Source organism: Pristis pectinata, chromosome 7 (assembly GCF_009764475.1).
Source record: "Pristis pectinata isolate sPriPec2 chromosome 7, sPriPec2.1.pri, whole genome shotgun sequence".
Classification (NCBI taxonomy): domain Eukaryota; kingdom Metazoa; phylum Chordata; class Chondrichthyes; order Rhinopristiformes; family Pristidae; genus Pristis; species Pristis pectinata.
The window spans coordinates 26338762-26352272 of NC_067411.1; the positions used below are offsets into that span (position 1 = coordinate 26338762).

The 13511-nt window shown below is 39.7% G+C and overlaps 1 protein-coding gene across 8 annotated transcripts in view; it reads right to left on the reverse strand.

Moving 5' to 3' along the window:
- The window catches only part of arhgef28a (Rho guanine nucleotide exchange factor (GEF) 28a), a 283580-nt gene that overhangs the window by 63174 nt on the left and 206895 nt on the right, over positions 1-13511 (reverse strand). For all 8 annotated transcript variants that reach the window (XM_052019926.1, XM_052019922.1, XM_052019928.1 and 5 more), the window contains 3 exons: positions 7083-7174; positions 1447-1629; positions 1136-1273 (listed from right to left, as the gene is read on the reverse strand). In XM_052019926.1, the coding sequence (XP_051875886.1) occupies positions 1136-1273; positions 1447-1629; positions 7083-7174 (413 nt within the window). The remainder of the gene's footprint in view (positions 1-1135; positions 1274-1446; positions 1630-7082; positions 7175-13511) is intronic.

Here is a 13511-nt window from a genome sequence, read left to right on the forward strand (position 1 = left end):
ATGCCGGTGCTAAGGTTGAAGGGCTGGGACAGAATCAAGCCATAGGGACTGTGGGGGGGAACCAGGCAGATTGTGAAGTCAGGGGATTGAAGGTTTGAAGGGCCTGTATATCTGGTGAGTCCAGGGAAGGGGTGGCAAGGTTGGGCGAATAGGAGGATTTGGGGGCATTGAGCAATCCGGAGATTAGAGGGTCAAGTGGTTGACAGCAGGATTAAGTACTGAAAGGGTGGGATCAGTACAGTGTGAGAATGTGGACTCGAGAAATATGAGAAATGGGAAAGGAATTTTTCCTGACAGGAGAGCCCATACAGCTAATACTTAGGAAGAACTAGCTGTCCCAGGAGTGACTACCCATGGTCATTGCCAGCATCACTAGAATAGGTTTCCCTGCAATGCTCCAAATGGGAATTGCATCATAACATGGGTGATTTACGTTCAGTCAAATTTCCACATGAAACAATCCAGAAAGGTTGATAACTAGATTTACTTGAAAAAAAATCAACTTCCTTTGGCACAAGGCTGAACAGACAGCATAATGCACCTGAATTTCAGATACCAGGAGTTTAATAGATAACTGTAGATAAAGAGTAAATTTGACTCAGTGTAATAATTAAAACATGATAACATGAGGTCAAATCGTATGTGGAAACATGCTTAATACATTGGGGAAAGAGAAAGACAGATAGAATGGAAGTAAAAAGGTAAAATAATTAAAAATACTATTTCATAACAACCTTAGTAAGTTTTAAAAGATATGATGAAGAATATACTATTCATATCATTAATTAAACATAATCATGCTTCAAAAATAGACCTGTAAGCAAATTGTATTATAAAGTAGTTCAACTATTTTATCGTATTGTGTCTCATAATTTTTAACTTAATTTTGTAGGATGTCATTTCCTTTGCACTGCATGTTCCGATTATTACTACATCCTTATTGTCTTAACACATTAAACTTGCTGCTGGGCAAGTAAAAGATTTACAGAAAAGCTTGTGCATTGTAAACCAGACAATTTCCTCAAAAAGTTATTCCACCATTCTTTGCAATAATATGGTTAGAGTTTATTTATAAATAATCCGACAACTGTGCAAACCTTCATTTATCCCCTATAACCAGTTTATTCCCACTTACATACAGATGGTGGTGAATGATGGATGAAGTTTCCAAACATTTCTAGCTTGTTTGATGCCACTGGTTCTCCCAAATTTTCCAATGGTTGCCCAGCAAAGCTGCATGATTGAGATGTCAGTGCAGTTCGAAGACTCTCAACTATGAAATAAGAAGACAATAAAACACAATTAAATTACATTGTGTTTTAGTTGTTTCCTAAACTTATTTAAAACAAGTATTTTTTTCAATCTAAATATTTTTAATATTTTTATAAGATTTTATTTTTGTAGTAAATGACAAATATTCAAACTAAAGGATGACATAATTCCTACCCTCCCTGACTGCAGCATTCATTAAAAATCCAGCCTGAGGAATTTCAACAGTATCTGGTCTAATCAAAAGATGAGCCTCTTGAGTTGCTTCTTCACTGCCACATCTTTCAATCATGTCCGCATGGATCTGTAACTTTTCCTCCAAACAAGTGCAAATCAGCTGATCTTGGAAACCCAGCCGCTCTATAGAGAAAGATCAGCAGTCACAAACACAAATATTTGCTGTTAGAAGTGGTATGATGAAGCTCACCACAGTACAAACATAATCTTCTCTATTCTGTGCTTCTTAAAGCACTGTAAAAATAAAATATAGTCAATTCTGTATAGAAAGTATGAATACACAAACATGGAATATTACCCACATCATTTTCAGAGTATATCTATACAATGATGCCAATTATATGCAAGTCCAAAAAGTAGATTGAATACATTTATCTCGAGAAATATGAAAGTGAGTCACAAATAGGTATGACATGTCTATTATTAACACAACATTAGAACTGTAGAGCCATGATGGTAATTGCTATAGCCTATTATATATTTCATTCATTTTCCTGCTGATTCTATGTATACATTACATAAATAATCTTCCCCAGGAAATACTAATGCCTGTGTTTACAGCATTTTGCACAGTCCTGGTGAAGATACAAAATATTTATCATAGAATTGAGTTTCCTCAAAGGCTTCCCTTGCAGACTGGTGATGTAGTGGGGGCTGCGGGGTGGTGTGCGAGGAAGGACACACCCAACTCTTCACAGCCGTCTCAAACTTGCCTCTGATCCATCATCAACCAGTGTCATTCCCTTTAGTACTGTAGTGGAAACTGAGAAATGCCAAGAAATTATGGGTGCTGGTAGGAATAGCAATACAAAAGATCACACAAAAGGCTTGAGCTCAGAGTAACTTGGGAAGGTGGGTGTTTCCACTGACAATAAACAATGCTATTAACCTCTTAGAAAAGGTTGAAGAAATCACTCATGGCAGAAGCAGCTTGCTGAAAATGAGATTCTAACAGTTTCAAGGAAGAAATGACAGATGGAGGGGTTACTGGGATGGAAAAGTTTGTCTTGTAGGTTGGAGCCAGGAGTTAATGCTGCTTATGCCAAGTTGTAGCATTTTTGTCATAGGGATGCTGTATCAGACTTTAACCTCGGGATAGGAATAATAGGAGGATGAATGCCATATTGCCACTGAAAATTGAGTAGATGCTGCTAAAGGAAAAGGGTGGTCAGTTTTGATCTTAGCTGGACCTTTAATCTATGTCGAGCCCAACTCACATTTGACTTTGGTGTCAACGAGAGGACAGCCTTTTGACATCCAATTTTCGTTTCACATTACAAAAGCCAATGGTCTCCCCAGCTATCTTGACTACACTCTTTCCCATTCTGTCCGGTTTAAGATTTCCTCTCCATCCTCCCAGTTTCTCCACCAAATTTGTTCTATGGATGCCACTTTTCACATCAGTACTTTTGGTATCTGCCTTTTTCCTTAACCATGATTTTCCCTCCACTATAGTTACAGGGCGCTAAACCATATCTCTTCAATTTCTCATTCTTCTGCTCTCACCTCCTCTCTTCCATCCAAGGATAAGGGTCCCCTTGTCCTCACATTCCACCCCACCAGCATTCAATAAATCAGCCGCTATAATTTCTGTCACCTCAAACATGATGCCACGACCAGAAACATCTGATGAAAAGTCATCAGCATGAAGCATTAATTCTGTTCCTCTCTCCAGAGATGTTACCTCTTCTCATATAGTAAACGTGCCATGCCTGGAACCAGCCTGAATCTCCGCTGCCTCCTTCACTCCATCTCCCGCACCCCCATCCCTTTTCAAATGGCTGGGTATTTCCAAGATTTTGTTCATGGTAGTGTATCAGTTAGCATAATGCTTTACAGTGCCAGTGACCTGGGTTCAATTCCGGACACTGTCTGTAAGGAGTTTGTACGTTCTCCCCGTGTCTGCATGGGCTTCCTCCCACATTCCAAAAGATGTACGGGTTAAGAAGTTGTGGGCATGCTATGTTGGCGCCGAAAGCATGGCGACACTTGCAGGCTGCCCCCAGAACACTCTACGCAAAAGATGCATTTCACTGTGTGTCTCGATGTACATATGACTAATAAAGGTATCTTATCTTAATACGCTTCTAACAGAAACAGAGTCCAATTTAAGTGTGCTCAGATCATCATGGTGGTGGAATGTTTGATATCATAGTCACTAAACCACATATTGGTCTGACACCCGTTCCTCTTCATCTCATTTGATCATCCCATCTTGCTCCATTTCTTTTGCTTCTCAGTGGTTGTGGTTCTCTACTGCTAATGGTATGTCAGCCTTTATGACAAGGGTTTCATTACAGGAGGAAGGAGGTCTTACTGCAATCGTGTAGGGCCTTGGTGCGAGCACTATGTCTGGGGGATTGGGGGTCAATGGGCAGTAAAAATTCACTAGATTGGTTCCAGAGATGGCAGGCTTAGTGTACGAGAAGACATTGAATAGACTGGAATGGTATTCTCTAGAATTTAGAAGAAATAAAAAAAAACATTTTAAAACTTTACTTACAGCACAATAACCGGCCCTTCCAGCCCAACGAGTCCATGCTGCCCATTTAAACCCATGTTAACCTACCCGTACGTCTTTTGGAATGTGGGAGGAAACTGGAGCACCCAGAGGAAATAATGTACAAACTCCTTACAGTGACAGGAATTGAACCCTGATCGCTGGCTCTGTAATAGCATCACTCTAACCGATACGCTACTGTGCTGCCCTCATGTCAGAAGCTTCACATAACCTGACAGAGGCAAGGAGAAGAAGATCATCTTTATCAAAATTGCAGAGGGCATCATTAACGGCTGTTTTGAACGAAATCTTATTGGAAGGATTACAACAGAATACTGTGAAAGATGGGCACAAGAGATCTCACTGAAGCATACAAAATTTTTAAAGAGCTTGACAAGCTGGAAGGAAGAATGATGTTTCTCCGACCTGAAGCATCCAGGACCAGGGGACTCTGTGTCAGGAAAAGGGTAGGCACTTCATGGCTGAGATGAGGAAAAAATTCTCCACTCAGAGGCGATGAACCTTTCGAATTCTCTATTCCAGGGAGTTATGAGGCTCAGTGTTGCGTTATCGAAAACAGGAATTTATTAATTCCTGGACTTTAAGGTAATCAAGGGAAATGGGGATAGTGCTGCTGAAGTGGAAGAATCAGCCACGAACTTCATGAACGATGGAGTAGGTTTGAAGGGCTGGAAGGCCTCCTGCTCCTGTTTCTTGTGCTCTTTTATTCTTGTACTCTTTTATTCTTGTACCACTCTCTACCTTTTACTTTCCAACGTCCCTGAAAACGTTGCAGCCTCCCAAATTCATGCCCCTCTTTCACAGAGTTCTGCTTTAATCCTTCTCATAAGATTTCATTCAAAACAGCCATTAATGATGCACTCTGCAATTTTGACAATGATGATCTTCCCCTCCTTACTTCTGTCAGGCTGTGTGAGCTTCTGACATGATTAACCACATCATTCTTCTGTAATGTTCCTGAACCATTGACCAACTGACTGGGAATACACCAGCCTGCATTTTTATCAATGCAGTTATAGCCTCGCACCTACACCATTCCTTTTGTGACCCTCAAAGATCTATCCTTGATGAATTCATATTTCTCAACTATGTACAACTCCCAGCATCAGCATTCTAACATACTGTCAGATACACATGCTGCTACCATTGCTCACTACTACCATCAGGCAGGAGGCACAGAAGCCTGAAATCCCACACCATCAGGTTCAGGAACAGCTACTTTCCTGTAACCATCAGGTTCTTGAAACTACCTGCACAACTCTAACCCCACCTCAGCAAAGAAACACTACGGACCAGTTCTTGTACTATCATGGACATGTCTTCAGTTGTTTTTTGTTAGCACCGTGGTCTTGCTTTTGCACACAGTCTTTTCCCCCCACTGTATGGTATAATTTTACGTATAATTTATGCCTCATTTATATTCTGTGTGTTGTCTGCACCTAAGTGCCTGTGATACTCCTACAAGTTTTTCATTGTACTATGTCTATGACAATAAACTCAAATTGACTTGACATGAAACATAACTTATTCTGTATCATCACCATCACCTATGACTCTCTGCTGCTTCTAAATCATTAGACCACTTGTCCGACATTCAATGAGTATTCTAAATACATGAGGGGAAAACCAAAACCTATGACTTTTCAGTTCCTGTCACAAAGTCTGCTCCCTTTCCATGGCAACTATCTGAAAGCAACCTGATTGGTGGTACACTTGATGTCATTTCTGACCCTGAGATAAGTTTCAAATGACATATCAATGTCACCACCTCTGTAACACTCCCTCTCTGCACACCTTCCCTAATCTCATCAGTTGCTGCAAGTTTTAGCTGCGTCTCTTTAGCTACACTTAACCATGTCAACATAATCCTAGACAGAATTCCAAGTTCCACTCTCCTTATATTTGAGAAAATTCAGATACTTTTGTCTGTCTCCTAATTCCTACCAAATCCCATTCCCCTTGTGCTCACTGAGCTACACTGGCCAAAGAAAAACTTCACATTTTTTGATCAAGAAACTCTGAATTTAAAACTCTTAATGTTGTTTTTAAATCCTTGTATAGCTTTTCTCCTGCCCTTGTCTTACCCTCACTAATAACAGGTTACTCCAATTTTGACCCTAGATCTGCCCAGAATTTAATCACTCTACCACTGACAGCCAGACTTTTTTTTAAATCAGACTTCTCATGTTTCGCTAAGATTTCTGACCCTCCCTGTGGATGCCACACCCAAGCCAGAGATGTGCAGTGATATCTGAAGGCACACAATGCACATGTGGATGCCACTTCTGCAAAATTCATTTGGACTCCCATGGTCTTGGTCAATCAAACTAAGTTCAGAAATGGGGCTGTTACCACATTGCATGCTTATCTTCATCAACTGAGGATAAATGTGTTTTACTGATGTTGGTTGAGGAATGAATATTGGCCCAGATACTGGGAAGGGTTCCACCTCTTCTCTTCAAATGGTGCCACAGGATCTTTAACTGCAGGAAAATACACATGAGCAGACCTAACACATTGTTATAATCCAGAAGCTCAGAGACTGTATAACATGTGGAAGTTGAACTTTATCATATTTTCCTGAAAAATATTCCTTGTTATAACCATGTTAAAAGGAATCCCATACATAATGACCACTTTTCCCAGAACTTCTGATATCAGGGGTTTACATTTGCCACAAATCAGAAAATTAAACCTAATTATGTAGTGAGTATAAGAGGGGTGGGAAAAGTTATATTTTCCCCATATCTTGATAAAACATCTTTTATTATGAGAATGCCTCACTCATCAAATGAATTAAGATGATGTCCTGCAGACTTAATGTGTATGTTTTCTTTTCCTGCATAGACAGTTTTAACTTAATGCTTTGTGTTTAAGTCTAGCGCTTATCAAGCCAAACATATCTACTCTGAAGTTCCCTAGATAAATTAATTTTATGTACTACTATAGAAATTGATTCCTGTTATGGAAAATTGTAAGTGTTTTCCTGAAACCGGACTTAATTTGTTTACTAAGAACAATGGAACAGGGAACAGCCCAGCCAGTATGCAAGTACCTTGGAATTTCCGGGTCCTGGCTGCTCTTGCCTCAGCAATACGCTTGTCCTCTTCACATTCACTTAGTCGTTCTTCCTCCTCCTCCGGACAACTTTTATTAGAGAGAGTAAAAAGCACAAAAGAAATGTGAATAAGATATTGCTGTATCAATAATATAAGTTTTCACTTATAATGCAGAACAAGTTGGCCATGTTTCATTGAGTGTATCTTAACACATATGCATATTGTATAATAAGTATTTAAAAATGCTGAAATGAAGCAATCAGTGCTGGATATCTTGCAGAAAAGCACAAATTGGAGCATCTATATTTCTTCAATGTTTCTGCATTTATTGGCATATCATACCTTCAGACAAGGAGCAAGAATTCTGAAAATTTTTCTCAAGAGACTAATTCAATTGTACTTTAAATTTCACCTACATTAAGTGAGAGACCCTTTGATCAGTATAATGCATTGGCATCAGAGCTCACCAATTTACTGTGGATGCATGAAAAGCTCTGTCACATTGTGCTAGATTCTGCAGAGAAATGTTGGCATTTCCTTACATAGAGTATATGCCTTCAATTTAAGATTTCACATATGCATGTATGAATTTAGAAGGCTTAAACTTACTGACACCTGTTTGCCAGTGTTTTTATGGATTTTGCTGAGGAATCCACTCAAATAACATCAGTCACTCCATAAATTTCAATGCACAGCAACAGCTGAGAGGTTAGGACAAGTCATGGTCTAATTGCTCGTTTCTTGAACTGTTTACGTTATCTAATTATTTTTTCTTTTTTTAATTAATTGTTAATATTTTACATTATTTTAATAATTAGTCTTAAATGCTTTTTGAATGTTTCAGAATGTCAGAGAAATTCAAAGTTCTTTGATAGCTTTAGGAACTAGTTATGCTATTACGGCTGTCAAATGTGATTAATTTGTTAGCAAACTAGGGGTATCTTAGTTTGCTGTCAAAGTTTATTCATCTTTAAGTTGTGTGTGTGTGTGTGTGTGTGTGTGTGTGTGTGTGTGTGTGTGTGTGTGTGTGTGTGTGTGTGTGGCAAGAGGGGAAGAGTTGGTGAGAGGGGATGGATTTAAAAACAAGGTGACATTTAAAAGGGGACCCGAGGGGAAACATTTTCACACACAGGGCAGTGGGTATCCAGAACAAGCTGCCAGAGAAAGCTATAGAGGCAAGTACAAGTACATACAATACTTTATTGCAAGTACAAGTACATACAATACATACAATATTTACATACAATAAATACAAATATATATGTTTTTAAACATTGTACGTGTGTGTGTTCTTATACACATATATATAAAATATATATAGCAAATGGGACTAGCTCAGATAGACATCTTGGTCCACATGGATGAGTTGAACTTGTTTCTGTGCTGTATAACTGAAAAAAAAATTGTGAACCTGGAGGTCTTGTGGCAGCTGATAAAGATCAGGACTGCTTCACTTGGGAAACTTATGTTCAGAAACCCGCACTAATTAAGTGCAGACTGAGTGGTTAGGACAATAGTGAGTGAGGCTGGCAAGCGAGAACAGTTCATTGCTGATCAAAGTGTCTAGGCTCTTTTCTTACAGGTTTAATTTCATGAGTCATTAATTAGTCATCAAAATTCAACCTTCTCTTTTAATGATACATGAACTTTTTTCCTGCTGGGAAGCAGCACAGTCTAAAAATTAAAGCTAGGTCTTTGAGGTATGAAGTTAGAAAACACTTCCTCTCACAGAGGATGGCAGAAATTTGGGACTATTGTCTGCAAAGTACAACTGATAACTAGGTCAATTTTAATTTTAATTCTAGGACTAATATATTTCTGATAGCCAAGTGTTAAGGGATATGGGGAAAAGGCAGGTATGTGGTGTTCCATCACAAATTACCCATGATCTCAGTGAAAGGCATGTAAAGCATAAAGGGATAAAATGGCACACTCCTGACAAATTTACTTAATCTTTAATCTTTTTAATATGTCATATGCAAAAGTTCCAAAATTAACCACCAAGTTTCTAATCCTAATCAAATGCTGTATAATGTACAATTTCTAACCATTCTCTTACAGAAATGCACTTGCCACTAGGTGTCACCAGATAATTATCAGGAGCAGGAATACATAATTTGCAGGGACAATTTCCTGAGGATTTTTATTTCAAAAATTTACTCCATTCATAAAAATATACATAGGAGAAACAATGCAATCACTACATGTTTTTCTTTACATTCATTAATACATTCATTGTGCCATCAAACCAGTGCATAGTCTTACAAAGCACCAAATCCACGAATGTTTCCTCTTTGAACAATACACACATGAAGTGTTTGAGAGGCTGTTTCACTGGAGCCACTCCCATATTGTGGTCCTTCCTCACAAAGCCTTTGTGGTGGCTGTGAGACCTCACTGCACTACCTATCCCTCATAGAAAAGTTTATGCAGAAAAACACTTTTTGTCCATCAGGCAGTGGGTCAGCAAGGACCTCCTCCAAGTCCTGTGGGAGAAGGACATGATGGATCCTGTAAAATGGTTTCCCAAGCACACTTTCAGAACCATTTGGCAGAATGCCTCATCGGCAGAACTCTCCAACTAGCACCGAGACCTCACTTGGCTGGCAGTGTGAAGGGTCCTCCCAGTCAGATCCTTCCCGCATGGTCAGAGTTTCATTCCCAACACATGCTGCCCTTGAGATGGCTGCGGTGCAGATGGAGTGATTATCCACCTCTTTGTGAACTGTGCATTTGCCAAGGTCTGGAAAAGGATGCAGTGGTCTTTGTTGAGGTTTGTCCCAAGCAGCTGCGTGATAGAAAATCAAAAACTGCAGATGCTGGAAATCTTAAAGAAAACAGAAAATACTCACCCATGGGAAGAGAAACCAGTTAACATTTTAGGTCAATGACATTCCTCAGAACTAGGGAAGGGTTATTCACTGAAAGGTTAATTGGTTTCTCTTTCCACAGATGTGGCTTGACCAGCTGAGTTCAGTTCAGTTTTTGTCTTAGCTCAAAGGGGTAGAAACTACCTGTACAGACATATGAAGTATGTAGGAAATGTATTTAGGAAAGACTTGTATATTTATTTTAGGAATAATAACTTTAGAAATACCAGTAAAGACAGTTTGCAAGATTCATCTTCGCATTAGCACTTCTTCACATTGACAATAGTAAAAATTGCAGATCAAAGGCTCTTTATGCAGAAACAGATGCATATCGATCCATCAGGCTTGTGTAAACATGCTCTAATCTGGTTGAACAGAAGGCATTTGAACACACAATGCAAGGTTAAACTTTACAGAGCCCTTTTCTTCACTGTCTGGGACCTTTGGATCCACATTGGATTGTTTAAGTAATTGCAAGATGACATTTTTTTTGGGGAAGTATGACCATTAATCAGATTGCAGTTGAATTATACGCAAAAAAATGCCCAGCTGAATGATGAATTAAAATCTGTACCTTTTCACACAAGGTCTTAACATAAAAAGTCAATACATTTAGAATGTACTCCATGCTCTCTAAACCACTGATTCATTTTCACAAATTTCCTTTGAAACCAAAGATCAGTAAACTAGTCATCTAGCCACAGAGATTGAGCTCTTAGCAGAAATGATATAAAGAAGTTTCCCTTCTCTATTTCATTCATGAGAAAGGATCCAGATCAAATTACAAATGTCTCATGATTTAGTGTTCCACTTGACAAAAATTATTGTCTGGTTTCCAAACATGTCTTTTCCCAAACAACCTATCTGCTGTTCATTTCCTTATGTAAATATGTTGGATACGAAACTTTCAGGTGAGTTTTGGGTATGCAGCTGAACTATTCCTCTTGAATAATCATACTCCTCCAAGTGTTGTGATCTCCTTAAGAATTCAAATTATTATCAGAGGATGAGTACTGCTTTAAATCCACCATGATAATTATTCCAAAAGATTTCTCTAAATTTGAAATAAATAGTGACAGCATCCAGTAAAGATGGATCTTGAACAATTCTTACACCTTGACAATACTTATCTAGGTTTAAATTCAATTATTGAAAGTTGTAACCATTTTCGTGGATTTTTAATTGGACCTAACTGGGAAAACAGTTAACCACCAGCTAAAAGGAATGTACCGAGTTTTTTTTGTCATTTCTAACACAGAAATCCTGTTCGGAATTTGGAGCCAGTTACTCTTGAACAACAAGTAATTAATTGCTGTGCTCATTGAAGAAAAACTAATTTAACATGTTGTAAAGAGAAAGATGTGTGCCATCAAAATTAAACAATGCAGAAAATCTGCTTTGTGTTGTAGGTCAGTCAGATGGAGAGTACCATTTGCAAGATTAATTCAATTATACCATGTCAAAGCATAAATTATTACTTTGGCATTAAAGACCCTGGACAAGTTGTAGAACAATATTCAATCAAATATGCAAGATTCTCTACTACATCCATTTTAATAACAACATTTAAAAGTCATTTGGATAAGTACATGGATTGGAGGGGTTTGGGCCAAACTCAGGCAAATAGACCAACACAGGCTCATACGGGAGAATGAGGAGGTGATAGATAAAAGCTACAGGGAGGTAGCCACACCTAAGTTACAGGAGGCAGGTAGCTGGGTGACTGACTGTCAGGAGAGGGGAAGGGAATAGGCACATAGTGCAGAGTACCCCTGTGGCCGTTCCCCCTCAATAACAGGGATACCGTTTTGGATATCGTTGGTGGGGGGATGACCTGCTGGGGAAATCCACAACAGTCAGGTCACTGGCACCAAGTCTGGCTCAGAAGGGAAGTTGGGTGGGGAGAAGAGGAGAGCAATAATGATAGAGGACTTTATAGTTAGGGGAGCAGATGGGAGATTCTGTGGATGTGAAAGAGACTCCTGGATGGTATATTGCCTCTCAGGTGCCAGGGTCAAGGACATCTCAGATCGGGTCTACAGCATTCTAAAGAGGGAGGGGGAGCAGCCAGAAGTCGTGGTACACATTGGTGCCAACAACGTAGGTAGGGAAAAGGATGAGTTCCTGAAAAGTGAATATGAGGAACTAGGTAGAAAGCTGAAAAGCAGGACCTCAAGGGTAGTAATCTCTGGATTGCTGCCTGTGTCACACACCAGTGAGGGTAAGAATAGGTTGATATGGCAGATGAATGTGTGGCTGAGAAATTGATGCAGGGGGCAGGGTTTCAGATTTGTGGATCATTGGGATTTCTTCTGGGGAAGGTATAACCTGTACAAAAGGGACAGGTTACACCTGAACTGGAGGGGGACCAATATCCTTGTGGGCAGGTTTGCTACAGCTATTGTGGAGGGTTTAAACTAGTTTGTCAGGAGGATGGAAACCCGAGTGATAGGTCAGAAGAATGGGCAGTTGGTGTACAGGTTGATACAGCGTGTAGAGAGACTCAGGAAGGATAAGCAGTTGATAGGGCAAAATTACTGTCAGTTGGATGGGTTGAAGTGTGTCTATTTTGATGTGAGAAGTATTAGGAACAAGGGTGATGAACTTAGAGCATGGGTGGTAAGGTGAAGGAACCATGGTTGACAAGAGATGTGTAATATCTAGTGAAGAGGAAGAAAGAAACTTACTTAAGGTTTAGGAAGCAAGGATCAGACAGGGCTATAGAGAGTTACAAGGGAGTCAGTATGGAGCTTAAGAATGGACTTAGTAGAGCTAGAAGGGGGCATGAGAAGGCCTTGGTGAGTAGGATTAAAGAAAAGCCCAAGGCGTTCTACTAATATGTGAAGAACAGGAGGATGACTAGAGTGAAGGTAGGACTGATCAGGGATAGAGGAGCAAACATGTGCCTGGAGTCGGAAGAGGTAGGGGAGGTCCTTAATGAATACTTTGCTTCAGTATTCACCTGTGAAAGAGACCTTGACGTTTGTGAGGACAGCATAAAACAGGTTGATAAGCCAGAACATGTCGATGTTAAGGAGGAGGATGTGTTGGAACTTTTGAAAAACATTAGGATAAATTAGTCCCGCGGCCAGACATGATATATCCCAGGATACTACGGGAAGCGAAGAAAGAGATTTCTGATCTTTGCACCCTTACTGGCCACAGGAGTAGTACCAGATGATTGGAGGGTGGCAAATATTATTCCTTTGTTCAAGAAAGGGAGTTGGGATAACCCTGGGAATAATAGACCAGTAAGTCTTACTTCAGTGGTGGGCAAATTATTGGAAATGATTCTTAGGGACAGGATTTATGAGCATTTGGAGAAGCATAGTCTGATTAGGGACAGTCAGCATAGCTTTGCGAGGGGCAGGTCATGCCTCACGAGCCTGTCTGAATTCTTTGAGGATGTGACAAAACATATTGGTAAGGGTCGGGCAGTAGATGTGGTGTATATGGATCTTAGTAAGCTGTTTGATAAGGTTCCCCATGATAGGCTCATTTGGAAGGTTGGGAGGCATGGGGTCCAGGGAAACTTGGCTGTGTGGATTCAGAATT